Here is a 15,170-nt window from a genome sequence, read left to right on the forward strand (position 1 = left end):
CTTATCCCAAACCAGGACTGTTACACAGACTCCTTATCCCAAACCTGGAATAACTGTTACAGATTCCTTATCCCAAACCTGGAATAACTGTTACACACTTTCTCCTTATCCCGACCCTGCAATAACCATTAAACACCTTTTTCAAGGGCACACTTAAGTTAAATACACAAAACTGGGTTAAGGAACTGGTGACTGGGACTTGTCCTGTGACTGTCCCCCTTTTTCTCCTCCCAGGCATCCCTGAACTACCACAGCAGTGCAATTCTGGCAGCAGCACTCGACACCCTCACGGTTCCCTACCGGCTCTGCTCGTCCCAGGGCTCCATGGTGCACTTTGCTGACTCCCTCACCTTCTCTGGGAGGAAGGTGAGGACACCAAAACCAGCCACCCCTGATCCCTCCAGCTCTGCTGCAGGCAGGGGATGCTGTTCTGCCCTTCCAGGAGTGTGTTCCAGGCTGTTTTCCCCCCCGATCCAGGTTGTGGCTGCGTGGGCGTCTCTCCCCTTCCCTGCCTTTCCTGGCTCCTCGCTCCCAGAGATTTTAAGTGCCCACCAGCAGGACGTGCCCTGGAAGCTCCTCCTGTCCTCCTGGAGGGAGCAAAAGGTCAGCTGCTGTTTTGCTCAGTCTGTTGTGCTCCGAGGAGTTTGCAAAGAAAGGCCCAGCAGGTAAATCAGCCTCTGAACTGCACCTCTGCCCTCGGAACTGCGGCTCTGCCAGCGGGGATTCCTCCCAGGAGTCATCCCAAACCCCTCCCTCCGGAGAGGAGCTGGATGGAGGAGCAGTCTAGTGACTGAGCCAGTTTAATTTTAGAGCAAAAACAGCTAAAGAGCAGCTGAGTCAGTGGCGTTTTCAGCCTGGAAAGCCCTGATTTGGTTTCCTTTGCAGCAGCTCCCTGGGACAGCAGCCCCGGCCGCCCCTGCAGGGCTGTGAGAGCCCTGAGGAGATGCTCCAGCACTACCTTCACACCCACTTCCCAGGCTCCTTCAGGTGGGTACAGGTGGGTGGGGGGGGTTGGTTTAGACCAGGGAACAGTTTTGAGGGCATTTTGGGGTAACTTTATTCCCCTGTACCCCCCCAGCACAGCCCACGTGCTCCAGCAGCCCTGCGACACCCGACCTCCCTTCCCCCAGTTCTTCTCTCCTCTCCTGACCAGACAAGGCTTCCTCCAGGACAAAGCTCCGGGTCACTCCTCGGCAGGGCCCAACAGAGGTAAAAAACAACACCACTAAACACAACCCACTAAAACAACACCAACCCCACCCCACCCTGGAGGGTTTGCAGGGCACGAGTTACGAGTGTCGAGCGGCTCTTTACGCCGAGGTGAAGGGGAACGGGGCCAGGCCCCGGATTTCGGGGGCTGTTTAACCCCAGCTGTTGGTGTGTCCCCCCAGCTGTGCAGAGCATCCCCGTGCTGGCAGCCCTGCAGGCCTCCCCTGTCCTGCACCAGCTGCTCTCGGGCCTCTGGCGGGACCTGCGGGCGCGGAACGTGCGGCGCTGGAGCAGCTTCTTCACGGCCGGGCTGGAACAGGACGACTTCCAGCAGGCCCTGGAGGAGCTGAAGACTCTGTCCCAGTGCTATGAAACGGGGTTTGGGGGGGATGGCTCCGAGGAGGAGGCGGATTCAGACTAACCCACCTTTATTCCCGGGGACAGAGGGAGTGGGAGCCTCTTTAAGGTCACTTTGGGAATCAAGGGAATGGCTTTGGGGACGCTCCAGCTGCTGCTTCCTTCTCATTTCACCAAAATCCCCTTACAAAGGCTGGCTTAAATTCTCCAGCTACTCACAGCTGTGTTGTAGAGGAGGAAAGCTGCTTTTGGGGGGGCTGTTTTTGTATGTTTGGGGTTGTTTGTTTGGTTTTTTGTTTGGTTTTTTATAACTGTGCAAAGTGGATTTGCTCTGCCCCATTGAAATAAACCCACACAATAAATAAGAGAGCTCAGACTGTAACTTTCTCACATACAATCAACACAAGGGGAGAACTTAGAAAAAGTCCTGTGTTCTTTCCACGAGAAAACTGACATCTTAGGGTACAATATTTACACGTTCTGGTCCAAAGCTGCTGTGCCCAACCTTCCCCTCCCAGGCCAGGCGAGTGTCCCCAAGCCCCAGCTCTGCTGTTTCTCTGCTGAAGCTCCCCAGGGAGGTTCTGGAGAACATTCTCACCCCGACACCTCTCTTGGTGCCTCCAGTTTGGTACAGGCTGGCAGTGCAGCTCATCAGAAGTGGAGCAGGAAAAGTGAACAAAAACCCGGGAAGGCGCCGTCATAATACCTGTGCAAACATTTTCCCACAGCACCTGTCTAGCAGCAAACTGGCAAAAAACAAGCAAACTTCTTCTGGGGCAAGTCAGTAGTTTACCACCTCAGTCATCAGGTTCCTCCTCAGAGAGCAGGAGATCTTTATCTGACAGCTGGTCCGTGTTGCTGGTGCTTGTTGCATCCTCCTCATCCTCGGAGCTCCCGTCGCAGGACGTGTGGAAGAGCCTCATCAGCTCCCTGAACCTGTGGGACACCTGAGGAACGAGGGGAACCCGACGTGAGCAGCGGCCTGAGAGGTGTCACAGAACTGGGATTCCGTGTTTCAAAGCTCGGGGTGTTTTGGAATGTTTTAAAATATATATGTATATAAAAATACCACAGAGACATTTCATGCGAGGTTCGGTCATAAAGGAAAAGAGAAATGCAAGAGCAGCAGGTTGTTGTTCTCTCTGGAAGAACAGTTACATTCTACTGGTTTGCAGGTAAAATCTGGCAGTTTGGGAAGATTCAGAGGCAAAACCAGGCAGATTCTTTATGGAGGAGGAGGAGGAGGCTGAAGACCTGAGCAGCAGCCACTGAAACAACCCTGGTACCAAACGGGAGGCTCAAACACCTCAGGATTTCTGGCTCCAGGGTTTGTTTTGGTTTTGATTTTTTTTTTTTTTTATTTGCAGCTGGGATGATTTTTTCATCAAATTTAAGTTTGGGAGGGAGGCTTTGTATGAACAGCACCCTCCCCCCCCTTTCCTTCCTTTCCAGCCCCCTCCCCATCCCCTGGGAGCTCTCCCATGCCAAGCCCTCACCTCACTCGCCGTCTTGTTGCCCAGTTTCTGGGAGATGGCATGGAAGGTGTCCAGGTGGGCTCCTTTCTCCTGGCAGGTGGTGAGGATGACCCTGTCAGCCTCCCTGCAAAACAAGCAGCTGTAAAACAGCCCAAAAAACCAGCCATGGAATTCCAGCTCCCCCTTCCCCACACAAAGCCTGTTCCCGGTTCAGGAGAACAATTCCCTGGGTGAGGGATCCCTTCACCCCTCCTGCCACCTCCCCTCACAGGACCCATCTCTAAGCAGAGCTGCCTTTAGGGTGTTTTTGTGTTTTTAGCTGTTTTAAGTCGTTTTTTGAAGGAGAAAAAAGATCCTTTCCCAGGCTGAAGTGCTCCAGTAACAGGGGAGGACGGAGCTCTGATGGACTGGTCGGAGGAAACGAGGCAGGAACACTGAACAAGAGGGGGCAGGACACAGCAGAAAATGGGAATACAACAGGAAAGGAAAGGATCCTCTGCAATGGGAGAGCTGAAGGCAGGAAGGGCAGGGCAGGCAGAAGTACCTGGTCCAGAGCACGACCTTCTCCCCGGTGGAGCTGACCTTGCTGTTCTTGGCACACACGGTGGCCTCGGTGACCTTCTGCTGCTGCTCCTCCAGGGCTGGAACCACCCTGGGCTCGGGCTGCTCGGGCTGCTGATGCCCCTGGAGGCAGCTGTTTGCCCTTCCCTCCGTTCTGCCCTCGGGGGGAACGTCCCCAGGGCAGGCTGTGCCAGCTTTGCCACCCGCCGGCACCCAGCCCTGCCCGGCTTCAGCTCTGCCCTCCGGAGGCAAAGGTGGCCCCTCAAGTCCTTCCCCAGCTGGTTGGGAGGCAGGGCCAGGCCCCCTGAGGCTCTCTGGCCCCTGGCTCTGCCCTGGGCTCTGGCAGCAGCAGGACTGAGGTCCTGGTGGCCCCGTGGCTGCAGCAGAGGGAGGAGGCAGCAGCAGATCCCTGCCCGGCCCCAGGGAACCATCCCCATCCCCTCCAGGCTGCTGGGTCAGTCCCTCACTCCCCACAGTGTCTTTGGTTTCTTGAGGTAGTTTCAGAGCAGCTTTTGGCAGCTGGGTCCCTCTGGGGCTGGTGGCAGCAGAGTCTCTGTCCTGGGCACCTTCCACCCCAGCACTGGCACCTTCTGCCACCTGAGCACCAGGAGGGGCAGGTCTGTCACCAGCTCCGTGCCTGCTGGAGGCAACTCTTCCTTCCAGGGGAGATCCTGAGGAGAAACCCAAACGAGGTGAGATAAAAGCATCAGCAAGAAAAAAACCTCCTGCAGGCTTTGATCCCTTGGCTTTTAAAGAGGTTTTTATTTTAGAGCCTAAGGCTGCAAATGAGACCAGTTTGGGAGCAGCTCTGTTATTTGTTATTCTACCTGCACCTCTGCCTCAAAGAAGACCATCTACAGTCAATGTTCTTCACCACTGTGAGTTACCACAACTGTGGGAAGTGATGGAGACACAGAAACCTCGAGTGCCCTGCCCAGAGCAAAACCCTGCAGGGAAAGGGCAGCTCTTGGCACCCCGGTTACAAACCCAGCCACGAGGCTGCACCACATTTAAACCAACATTTCAACCTGCATTTCACTCTGTGCTGCCCCCAACAGCAGCACAAACTTGGATCTGGCACCTGGGGGAGGAAAAGATCCCCCTGGAGCTGTTTATATATTTATCCAATAATTGTGGATAAACACATATTTTATATATATTTATATTTATTATTATTTTAATAATTATTTATATATTTAATATATTTATATATTGTTATTTATATAAAAATATACATAAATATACAGACAAATATAAATATATATAAAAATATATTTAAATATATACAAATATATTTTCTTCAGTACCAGACTGAGGGAAAAACAAGCACCACCATTTAAAGGGCAGATTTAGAGAGGGTGGGTTTGAATTGCTGTGCTCAGATGGAAACTGGGAAAGAACCAGTGCCATGGATGGGCAGTACTGGGGGCTGGACTGGTACCCTGGCAAGAGGAGCTGAACTGGACCAACCCTGGTGAAAAAAGGGGAATATTCCCCAGGCAGGGAAGGTTTTGTTGGAGGGAATGCTCAGCAGTACACAAGAGTAAAAAAACCACAAGAGTAAAAAAAAAAAAATGAAATAAGATGATCAGAAATTCTCATTATTCCCAATAAATGTGCACCCCTGCTCACCTGTGTGAGGGGAGGGTCCCACACCTGGCTGGGCACAAGACTGGCACCCACCTGCAGACACAGAGTCCACCTTCCTGGGAGCAGGTCTGGTTCTGCCCTGGACATCCTCCCCCTCATCCCTGCTCTCCAGGATTTCTTCTGCAGGTTCCCTGGACATCCCAGAATCCTTCCCTTCCGCCTGAGGACTCGACTCCTGCTGGGCCAGGCTCGCACTCAGCTCTTGAGAATCCTTACTTTTGTAAAACTTGCTGTCACACACCTGCAGACCAACCCAGAGGCACAGTCACACCATGGCCTGTCCATCCCAAACTCTGCTTCCCAAGCATTCCTGGCCCTGCCAAAGGCTTCACTTTGGCACTGTGTTTGTTATCATTATTATTATTATTACTATTATTATTGTTGTTGTTGTTGTTGTTATTAGCAGGCACAGGTTTTCACACAGTGGCCACACCAGCATCTTCCACTCAAAAAGCTTGTTCTTAACCCAAAAGAACATCAAAAATGACATCATTTGGCACAGCAAGGAGGGGCAGCAGGGAAGTGAGGAGGAGAGAGGTGGGAGAGGGCTGGGCAGAGCTCCAGGGAGGGAGACACTGCTGGACACCTCGGGATTGACCTCCTTCCTCGTGCCATTATTTGGGATCATCCCTGACCTGCCCACTGACCTTGCTGCTACAGTGGCTGCAGCTCCTCCTCTTGCTTTTCTTGAGCTTGGGGTCACTGCTCCCCTCGTGGCAGGAACAGGGACACTCCTTCATCCCCTCCACCCACTCGACCTCCTGGAACAGACACACGGACACTGAAGGGATGCTGCTGCTGGCAAGCAAAGCACACCAGGAGCACTCCAGCCCCCTTGGGAGGCTCTTATCATGCCCCCCAACCTCTCCCCATGGCCATTCCCCAGCTCAGAGCCCGCAGTGAGGCCCCCCAGCCCCACCTTGTCGTTGTGTTGGCCCCCCATCTCCTTCCTCTTCTTGCTCCTCGCGGCCCCGTGGATCTTGGGTGGCTCATCCTCCTCCTCCACATCTGGCAAAGACACCTCTTCAAACCCATCAAACTGCAAGAAAACAAACACACATCACTGCTCCCAGCTTTGTTTTCCCCGGAGACACAAATCCTGTCCAAAGATCAGAAGAGTTCCCTTCTAACTCTTCTCTCCCACCCCACCGCTTCCCCCTCCCTGGAGCTGCAGCCCCTGCTTGAGTTCTCCCCGTTCAAACCCGTCTCCCATCTCTGCTTTTACCCTTTCTGGCCTTAGAAAAGATTGCTGCACCTCGTATTCCTTCTCCTCTGTCCAGTTGATCTCCTCGAAGTCTCCCATCCTGCTGGCTGAGGGCCGGAGGTGGTCGAAGAAGACAGAGAACTCGTCCTGCAGGTGGTCGTGGCCCTTCAGCAGCTGCCACATTTGGGTCTTCAGCTGGAGGAGAGAAACCCAGAGGAAATGAGTCTTGTTCCATGTCATCACCTTGCCCTCTGGAGGATTCTCAAAGCAAGTGGAGCATCAAAGGCTCGTTAAGCCTCCAACGTGGACGCCTGTGCTTGCACTGCAACTGCTTCCTGAGTATTCTGAGGTCATTCCACACCCAGCCAGCAAATCAGCATGGAATTGCCCCTCCAGAATTCCAGACAGACTCTGGAGGAGGCACCAAGCTAAAAATCTCACCTACAAGGTGACAAAGGTGAGGTGGGAGGGAGGAGACAGGCAGAGCATCAACTGGGCAGCCCCTTGAAGAGGCAGCTCCAGTTCTCCTGGAATCCAAGGCCAGGGGGGATTGGTCCAGTGGAAGGTGTCCTTTCCCAGGGCAGGGGGTGGAACAGGAGGAGCCTTAAGGTGCCTCCCAACCCAACCCATTCTATGGTTCTATGGACTGAGCTGTGCCCCCAAACTGCTGCACATGGGGACAGGGAGCCAGGCTGGAATCACCCTCAGGGTTCTGGCAGAAAGGGGACACCTGGTTACCTCTGCAATCTCCTGGGGCAGACAGTCTGCACAGCTCTGCAGGACCTTGATGATCTTCTGGTGGTGGGCAGGGTTCTCAGCGAAGCAGATCTCCAGCTGCCGGAGGAACTTGCGGCTCTTCTCGAAGGCTTGCTGCTCCTCAAACTGCACAAACCAAACCCAGTCACCCTCACGGCCAAGAACACGCTCCCAAACACCTTGAGCTGGCTTAAATGAGCCATAAAATCCCTGCCCTGGTCTTTGTTTTCCATGGCATTGATGCTCCTGGGGGGGCAAATCTGGGGGGCCTCGGAGGAGGAGAAACGCTTCGTGTGATCGATATTACACCAGCTAGAAAGTTCTGCTCCAACCACCTGCACACACAACAGGGACTGGACATTCTCAGAGAGAATGGAAGAGGTGAAACCCTCTATTTGACCAGTGCAAGGCTGACCTGGAGGCCAGGGAACCACGGTTTGCTGGGTCTGCACGTCGTCCCTGGTGGAACCGGGAAAGGCTCCCCCAGTCACCCCAAGCAGGAGACTCACAACCCACACCAAACCTCCCAATTCTGACTGAGAAACCAGCCAGTGATTTCCCAGCCCCCTGCCCTGGGAAGAGCTCTTTATCCTTTCACTCCCACAGCCATTCAGGTTGTTTAAAATCCAGTCTCCTCCTCTCCTTCCCACCTACCAGCCCACACTCCAAAGCTTGCTCTGGCAAGAGGAAGGCAGCAAAGTCTGTGAGGAGCTGGGGCCAGTCGTGCAGCAGCTTCTGCAGGGTGGAGTAGAGATCCACAGCTGTCCTCTTGTCTGTGCTGATCTCAAACTCGTAGATGACACGGAGAAAGTCTTCGTATTTCCCCGGGATGTGCTGCAGCGTCTCACGGACCTGGAAGGAGCAACAGGACTCGGTGACACCCAGGAAGGAAACAAGTTAATCATGGAATACCTTGTGCTGGAAGGGATCAGCTCATTTCACCTCTCTGCCATGGGCAGGGACACCTCCCATTAGATCAGGCTGCTCCAACCTGGCCTTGGACACTCCCAGGGATCCAGGGGCAGCCACAGCTTCTCTGGGAAACCTGTGCCAGGGCCTCTCGACCCTCACAGGGAAGGATTTCTTCCTAAATTCCTGTACCCTGGTAATCTTTGATCTCCTCCTACCCAGAACTAACACAGTGCTTCCAGTTTTGTTGAGCCAACTCTTCCTTAAGGATAAACCTGAACTGCTCCCGGGAGAGGGGAACTCAAGCAGGACCACAGAGCTCCCAAGCTCAGAGGGGTCTGGTGCTGTGGAGTCCTCAAATCCTTCACTCCCACCTCCCCCACACAGGACAGAAAGCAAGAAAACCCACAGGTCAGGACAGAGAGAGTTTGGGAAGTGAAGGGTCACACACGGGGGGTGTGAGGAGAAACAACCCCACCCCAGTGCTCCCAGTTGGACCTGGCAGAGCCGGGGCTCAGTTCTGTGCCAGGGCACCCCCAGTGTCCCTTACCCTGGTCAGGTAGGCCTGGGCAAAGGCCAGGTCCTTCTGCTCCCTCAGGGGATCCCTCTCCAGGATGTCCTCATCATACAGCAGCAGCAGCTTCGAGGTGTCTTTGCTGGCCCGGGCCCGGCCCCGCTTGTTCCTGGTCCTGTGGGAGCTCCTGCCCTTCCCAGGGGCCTTCAGGTTCTCTCCTGGGAGGGAGCACAGGGTGAGTTGGTGGCACACAGGGCAACATTCCAACAGAAAGGCAGCTTCCAGAGCCAGTGGTGAGTCCCTGTCTCCCCTGGAAGTGCAGGGGCAACACAGTTCCCAGGAGTCAGGCTGGCCAAAACCTTAAACTGCCCCTTTGTTTTCACAGCATCTGACAGGAGAAACCTCTGGATACATCCACGAGCTGTTCCTCAGCTCCAACCTGCCAAAACCCACCAGAGTCCTGCACTCCAGGGCAGAGCAATCATGGGGGGGACAGAGATACAAGAAGAGCATCAGAGCTGGCTGTTCGCTCTGCAAATGACTCTTTTAGCTCATTATTTACACAACAGAGCTAAAATCACACACAGTAAGGAAGGAAACAGGGTACTAAGAGGTGTTACATCAAGATTTTTATGGCTTTAGCCTCAGGAATCTGTTGGTTTAATGGGCTGAGGTCCAACTCCTCGAGTTCATCTCCCACTTTGCTGGAGTCTGTCGAGCTGTTGTTTTGTTTCATTTCTTTTTCCCCATCACACAAAACCCAGCTCAGCAAAGATTTGGCTGTTTAATGTTGTTCTTACAACTGGGTAGGAGCTGACACAAAACCCCAAATCTGCCTGCAGGTTTTTGAGGCACAAACACTTTCAGATGGACCGAGGGCCCCCGGCTCACACGTGCCAGGACCTCCGTGGGCCCTGATTTCACAGGGCTGGGACTGAGTCACAGAATTGCAGTTCCAGGTTAAAAGCAGCCCAGAGCTCAGACACACTCAGTGAAATCAAACCAGGAAGGGTTTAATTTCATTGAAAGCTCCTGCTTTCCATGGAAGAGCAGCTCCCAGCAAACCCCCAGCCCTCACCTGCTGGAATCCTGTGGGTCTCCACCTGGGGGGAAGCTGCCTTTGCCAGCGTGAAGGCAGATTTGGGCTCCTCTGAGGTATCTCCACACGTTTCATCGTCCTTCTGTAAACTCTCTATCCCTTCCCCTTCCTCCTCCTCCTCTTCCTCAGGCTCAGAGTTCTCTTCCTGGGAATTCTCCTCTTCGGAATCCCCCTCCTGGCTCAGACGTCTCTCTGTTGCGAGCCAAGTGAGTTTTTCCATGGTCTCCTTAGAAAGCAATGACAGAACATCACATTGTTTAATTTTACTGTTTAAATATCCTTCAGTAACCCCCTCCCTGCACCACGATTCCAAGAGCCAACTTCACAGACCAGCATCTGCCCAAAATTCCAGGAAGGAACAGAATTCAAAACCCTCCAGAGCCGCCCGGGGTTTTTTTTTTTTACTGCGAAAAATTAAAATTTCAGACTCTGCCATTCAGCAGGTCAGGCCTTGAGTTAGAGGTGGGATTCCACAAGGGTCAATCTTGGCTCTTACAGGCCTGCTGGAACTGTGACCTGGAAAATAAACTGTCACTCGAAGCACTTCTTGTTAAAGAGCAGCCTCGCTGAGGAGTTTAAATCTGTGTATTTTCAATACCCTCCCTCAGCTTTGGACTTGAAATCTGCTCAGGAAAACCTGGTGTCCAATTCCTCTGTGAACAGCACGATGCCAAGGTATCTATCTGTCTGTCTGTCTATCTGTCTATATTTTTATTTATTTCCCTCTGAAGTGTCACAGTTTAGCACGAGAACAGGCCCCTTTCCCAAAGCTTCCCCCCATCCCTGGTGGAAGGCATTGGGAAAGGGGGGCTCTTGGGGCCTGGGGGTTTGTGCAGGCTGTTATTAGTTAATTAATTAATTATTTTATCTGTCTATCTATCTATCTATGTATCTATTTTTTTATTTATTTCCCTCCTGAAGTGTCACAGTTTAGCATAAAAACAGGCCCCTTTCCCAAAGCTTCCCCTCATCCCTGGTGGAAGGTACCAGGAAGGGGAGGGTGGCTTTGGGTCCTGGGGGTTTGTGGAGGCTTTTATTAGTTAATTAATTAATTATTTTATCTACCTATCTATGTATCTAGCTTTTTATTTATTTCCCTCCTGAAGTGAAAACAGGCCCCTTTCCCAAAGCTTGCCCCCATCCCTGGCAGAAGGTATTGGGAAAGGGGGGTTCTTGGGGCCTGGGGGTTTGTGGTGGCTGTTATTAGTTAATTAATTAATTATTTTATCTATCTGTCTATTTTTTTATTTATTTCCCTCCTGAAGTGTCACAATTTAGCACAAAAACATGTCCCTCTCCCAAAGCTTCCCCTCATCCCTGGTGGAAGGTACCGGGAAGGGGGAGGCTCTTGGGGCCTGGGGTTTGTGGTGGCTGTTACCAATCAATGAATTAATTAATCAATTTATTTATATATGTATTTTTTTTCAGAAGTGTTACTCCAGAGCTTTCATCCCACCTTTCCAGCTGAACTCCCACCTGTTGTGCCCTGAGCCCAGGGGGTGTTTCAGGACACCCACAGTTCCACCGGCGAGCCTTTTAAAAGGTTTTGTTTTTACCTGGAGCTCCGGCACTGACAGAACGGACTCTTCGGAGGCCGATGACATCTCCTCGTCCTCATCCTGGGTGAAATCATCGAAGTCATCCTCCTCCTCCTCCTCCTGCCCCTCCCTGTCCCCCGCGGCCTCGGGCCCCGCCGGGGTGCCCACGGACTGGCCGTCGATGCTGGACGAGTCCTCGGGCCGGCCCAGGGGGCTGCTGAACTCGGCCTCGCCCTCGCCGGGGCACGGGGGGTTCCCGGGGGACTCGCCGCTCCCCGGGGGCCCCGGAGCCGCCGCCTCGCTCTGCTGCTCCCCCCGGGGAGGCGACTGCAGGGCCCGGCCTTCCTCCTCCCCCTTCTCCTTCTCCTCCTTCCTCGCACACGCGGCCTCCACGTTCAGCTCCTGGCCCAGGCCCAGCAGGAATTCCTCCTTCACCTCTTCTGCCCTCTTCTGCCCCGGGTTTGCCTCCCCGGGAGCCCCACCGGGCTCTTCGGGCTGGGTTTTCGCCGCCTCGCCCGGATCTTCCAGGCGAGGCAGCAGCTCCGCCACGGGCAGCGGCTCCGCGGAGCTCCCGTCCCCTTGTCCCGCTGCCCAGCACTCGCCCTCGCTCCCCTTGTCCTGGGCAGGGGCAGGATTGGTGCCACGTTCCCCCTGGGGGGACAGGGAGGAGCGGGGAACGCAGAGCTCCGGGGGTTCCACCTGGGGCTCTCCCGTGGGGTACCCACGGCCTCCGCCGCTCCCGGTGGGGACCAGGGTCAGCTGCTCCTCGCCCTCACCCACGGCCGGCGCTGCCGAGAGACCCACGGGGCTCGGGGAGACGATCAGGGACGGGATGGACGAGGTCACCAGGGGCTGGTTCAAGGGACACGGGAAGGGGGCCGGGTTCACCAGCAGGGTGGTGACCGGGATGGCCTGCGGGCCCCGGCCCACGGCGGTGCCGAGGGGCTGGATCACGTTGCAGCCGTTGCCGATGTTGAGCACCTTCACCGTGGTGGCGGGGACGGTCAGGATGACGGGGGACGGCTGGATCAGAGGGGAGGGTTTGATCAGCGGGGCGGGTTTGGTCCCTTTTTTCCTCTGGTAGCCCCTGCGCACGCACGGCCTGCGGGATTTGGTCCCGGCCAGCGCCGGGAGCATCAGCTTGGGCTGGAGAGCGGCGGGGTCCGAGGACACCAGAGCCGGTGGCACGGCAGCCGAGAAGGCTTGTCTGGAGTCCGGGGGCACGGCGGGGAGAACGTTCTGGAATTCCAGGCCGTCCCCACCTCCCACCACCGCCGGGACGTTGAGGGGCTGCACTCCCGGCACCGCCGGGACAACCGGCGCCGGCTGGATCGGCTGAGGAACCTGGAGCAGAACTTTGCTGGGAGGAGCCTCCGACTGGGACAACTTCACAGCCTTCTGGATGTTGACAGCGTTGGAGTTGGGCTGCAGGCCGGGGTTGGGGCGGATCAGGACGGGCTTCAGGGCCGAGGACCTCTGCCTCCTCCACGCCCGCCGCGAGAACCGGTTGGCCAAGGGCTTCAGGGTCAGGACGAGCCCCTTGGGCATGAGCAGAGGGTATTTCTCCTCGTGCTCTGCGTCTGAAGTTTCCTTTCCTGCCCCCAAAAAGACGGGCTCTGCAGCAGGCGAACCCGGCGCCTCCTTGGCATCTTCTGCCAGCTGCTTCAGCTCCTCCTGGATGGAGGGCAAGCTCGCCTGAGGGAGCAAGGATTTATTAGGATTTGTTATTTACGGGCTGCTCCCGTATTCCCACCTTCCCACAGCACCACAGAAGGGGACAGAGAGCAACTTGCCTTTGCAAGTGGGTTTTTGTTTACTTCATACTGCTCTATGTTGCTTAATATTGCTTTAAATTCATGAGCCTTTAAAAGACTCTGAGAGCCTGAGAGAAACAACCAAATTATTGAGGGATCCTGAGAGAAACCACCAAATTATTGAGGGATCCTGAGAGAAACCACCAAATTATTGAGAGATCCTGAGAGAAACCACCAAATTATTGAGAGATCCTGAGAGAAATAACAATAAATTGCTTCACAAAGTTTGCTTTAGTAAACGTGGGATTTCTGTGGGAAGGAAAATTCCCCCTGGAGCAGTGGGTGGTCAGGAGAACTGGATTTTATGGCATCTGAGTCTGGTTCCTTCCCCAGACACTGCTTGTCCTCCTCCAGGCCTCCAACTCCTTGGGGGAAACCCAAGGGAAAAACTCATGAGGAAAACACACAAGAGAAAGGAAAACCCACAAGAAATGCAAGGAAAACCCACAAGAAATGCAAGGAAAACCAAGGAAAACCCACAGGAAATCAACCCAACAGCGATGCAGAACATGAAGGGGATGAAGAAGCACCTTCAGCCAGAAGGGCAGGCGATGCTCTTCCCTCTCCACAGGCGGTTTCCACTCGTGGGGCTGGATTTCCTCGCAGCACTTCACCAGCACAGGCAACTGCTTTGTCTTCTTGTAGTACTGTGAGGAGACAGGAGGGAATTCCAGACAATTCCACCCGTCCAGGGCGGGGTGGGGGAGAGAGACTGTGCAATAAAGTGATTCTCATCACTCCTTTAACAAGGTTCTACCCACAGGAACATGAAAAATCAACCCCCAAGGCTGAAGCAGAGCTCTCGGCCAGCCTGGCTGCCCTCAGAGAAAGCAGGAGGTCGTAGATGAGGTCCAGGAAAACTTGGTTTAAGTGTTTCTGGTCCTTACTCTCTCTCCAGCAGCGGGACAGGATTATTGCCCTGCTGGACCTTCACCTGCAGGCAGCACTTCTATGCTACTCAAAAGGTTGTACTTATTACACTTTTGCTCCTCAAAGGTTGTATTTATTACACTTTTGCTCCTCAAAAGCTTGTATTTATTCCACCTTTGCTCCTCTAAAGGTTGTATTTATTCCACCTTTGCTCCTCTAAGGCTTGTATTTATTACATTTTGCTCCTCAAAAGCTTGTATTTATTACATTTTGCTACTCAAAAGCTTGTATTTATGATTTTTCACCAGCATTACTTAGAGAACAGTGGCACCAGGACCGTGCTGGGCTCTAAAGAGTCAAACCAACAACTTGCAAATCCCAGGGGATAAAACCTCCTGGAATAACCCCTGGCTGCTAACGAGGGGGTGACATTTTCTCCTAAGTGCCAGCCCAAAAACCAGGGCTCCTGGAAGAGCCAGCCCCTCCCTGCTGGCGTGCCCACCGAGGTGGCCGTGCCCTTACCCTGATGATGTTGTCGGGGGCCCGGTTCATGTTGAGGTTCTTGATCCTCACCGTGAGCTGGTGGGCGGTTTTGGTGGGCAGGAGGTATTTGCTGATCAGGGGCTTGGGGAAGTCGGTGCCCTCGAAATGTTTCAGCCCCAGAGCCAACAAACTGGGCAGGGGGGAAAGAAGGAGGGCAGGGGGTGAGAAGCCTTCCAGCCGCTTCCCCAAAATCTGCACCCCGGAAATGCTCCTCCACAAACGTCTGGAGCAGGAATTCCATCCCAGCACCCGCTTATTCCATCCCAGCACCTGCTTATTCCATCCCAGCACCTCCTTATTCCATCCCAGCACCCACTTATTCCAACCCAGCACCTACTTATTCCATCCCAGCACCCACTTATTCCATCCCAGCACCTACTTATTCCATCCCAGCACCCACTTATTCCATCCCAGCACCTACTTATTCCATCCCAGCACCCACTTATTCCATCCCAGCACCTCCTTATTCCATCCCACCACCTGCTTATTCCATCCCAGCACCTCCTTATTCCATCCCAGCACCTACTTATTCCATTCCAGCACCTCCTTATTCCATCCCAGCACCTCCTTATTCCATCCCAGCACCTACTTATTCCATTCCAGCACCTACTTATTCCATCCCAGCACCTACTTATTCCATCCCAGCACCTACTTATTCCATCCCAGCACCT

General features: G+C 54.0%; 2 protein-coding genes across 2 annotated transcripts in view; one reads left to right on the top strand and one right to left on the bottom strand.

The window, feature by feature from the left end:
- The window catches only part of MSTO1 (misato 1, mitochondrial distribution and morphology regulator), a 6,836-nt gene extending 4,888 nt beyond the window's left edge, over positions 1–1,948 (top strand). The window contains exons 7-11 of the mRNA XM_017808402.1: positions 235–366; positions 478–665; positions 886–987; positions 1,079–1,209; positions 1,392–1,948. Of these exons, the coding sequence (XP_017663891.1) occupies positions 235–366; positions 478–665; positions 886–987; positions 1,079–1,209; positions 1,392–1,630 (792 nt within the window). The 3' untranslated portion in view covers positions 1,631–1,948. The remainder of the gene's footprint in view (positions 1–234; positions 367–477; positions 666–885; positions 988–1,078; positions 1,210–1,391) is intronic.
- Positions 1,949–1,981: 33 nt separating this feature from the next.
- LOC108494220 (GON-4-like protein) overlaps positions 1,982–15,170 on the bottom strand; it is a 21,456-nt gene continuing 8,267 nt past the window's right edge. The window contains exons 8-21 of the mRNA XM_017808471.1: positions 14,479–14,751; positions 13,617–13,733; positions 11,291–12,967; positions 9,714–9,960; positions 8,672–8,853; positions 7,867–8,064; positions 7,195–7,338; positions 6,508–6,651; positions 6,172–6,291; positions 5,900–6,013; positions 5,286–5,493; positions 3,586–4,273; positions 3,063–3,165; positions 1,982–2,513 (exon numbers count right to left, since the gene is read on the bottom strand). Coding sequence (XP_017663960.1) covers positions 2,364–2,513; positions 3,063–3,165; positions 3,586–4,273; positions 5,286–5,493; positions 5,900–6,013; positions 6,172–6,291; positions 6,508–6,651; positions 7,195–7,338; positions 7,867–8,064; positions 8,672–8,853; positions 9,714–9,960; positions 11,291–12,967; positions 13,617–13,733; positions 14,479–14,751 — 4,365 coding nt within the window. The 3' untranslated portion in view covers positions 1,982–2,363. The remainder of the gene's footprint in view (positions 2,514–3,062; positions 3,166–3,585; positions 4,274–5,285; positions 5,494–5,899; positions 6,014–6,171; positions 6,292–6,507; positions 6,652–7,194; positions 7,339–7,866; positions 8,065–8,671; positions 8,854–9,713; positions 9,961–11,290; positions 12,968–13,616; positions 13,734–14,478; positions 14,752–15,170) is intronic.

Source organism: Lepidothrix coronata, unplaced genomic scaffold (genome assembly GCF_001604755.1).
Source record: "Lepidothrix coronata isolate B3197 unplaced genomic scaffold, Lepidothrix_coronata-1.0 Scaffold23, whole genome shotgun sequence".
In the NCBI taxonomy this organism is placed as follows: domain Eukaryota; kingdom Metazoa; phylum Chordata; class Aves; order Passeriformes; family Pipridae; genus Lepidothrix; species Lepidothrix coronata.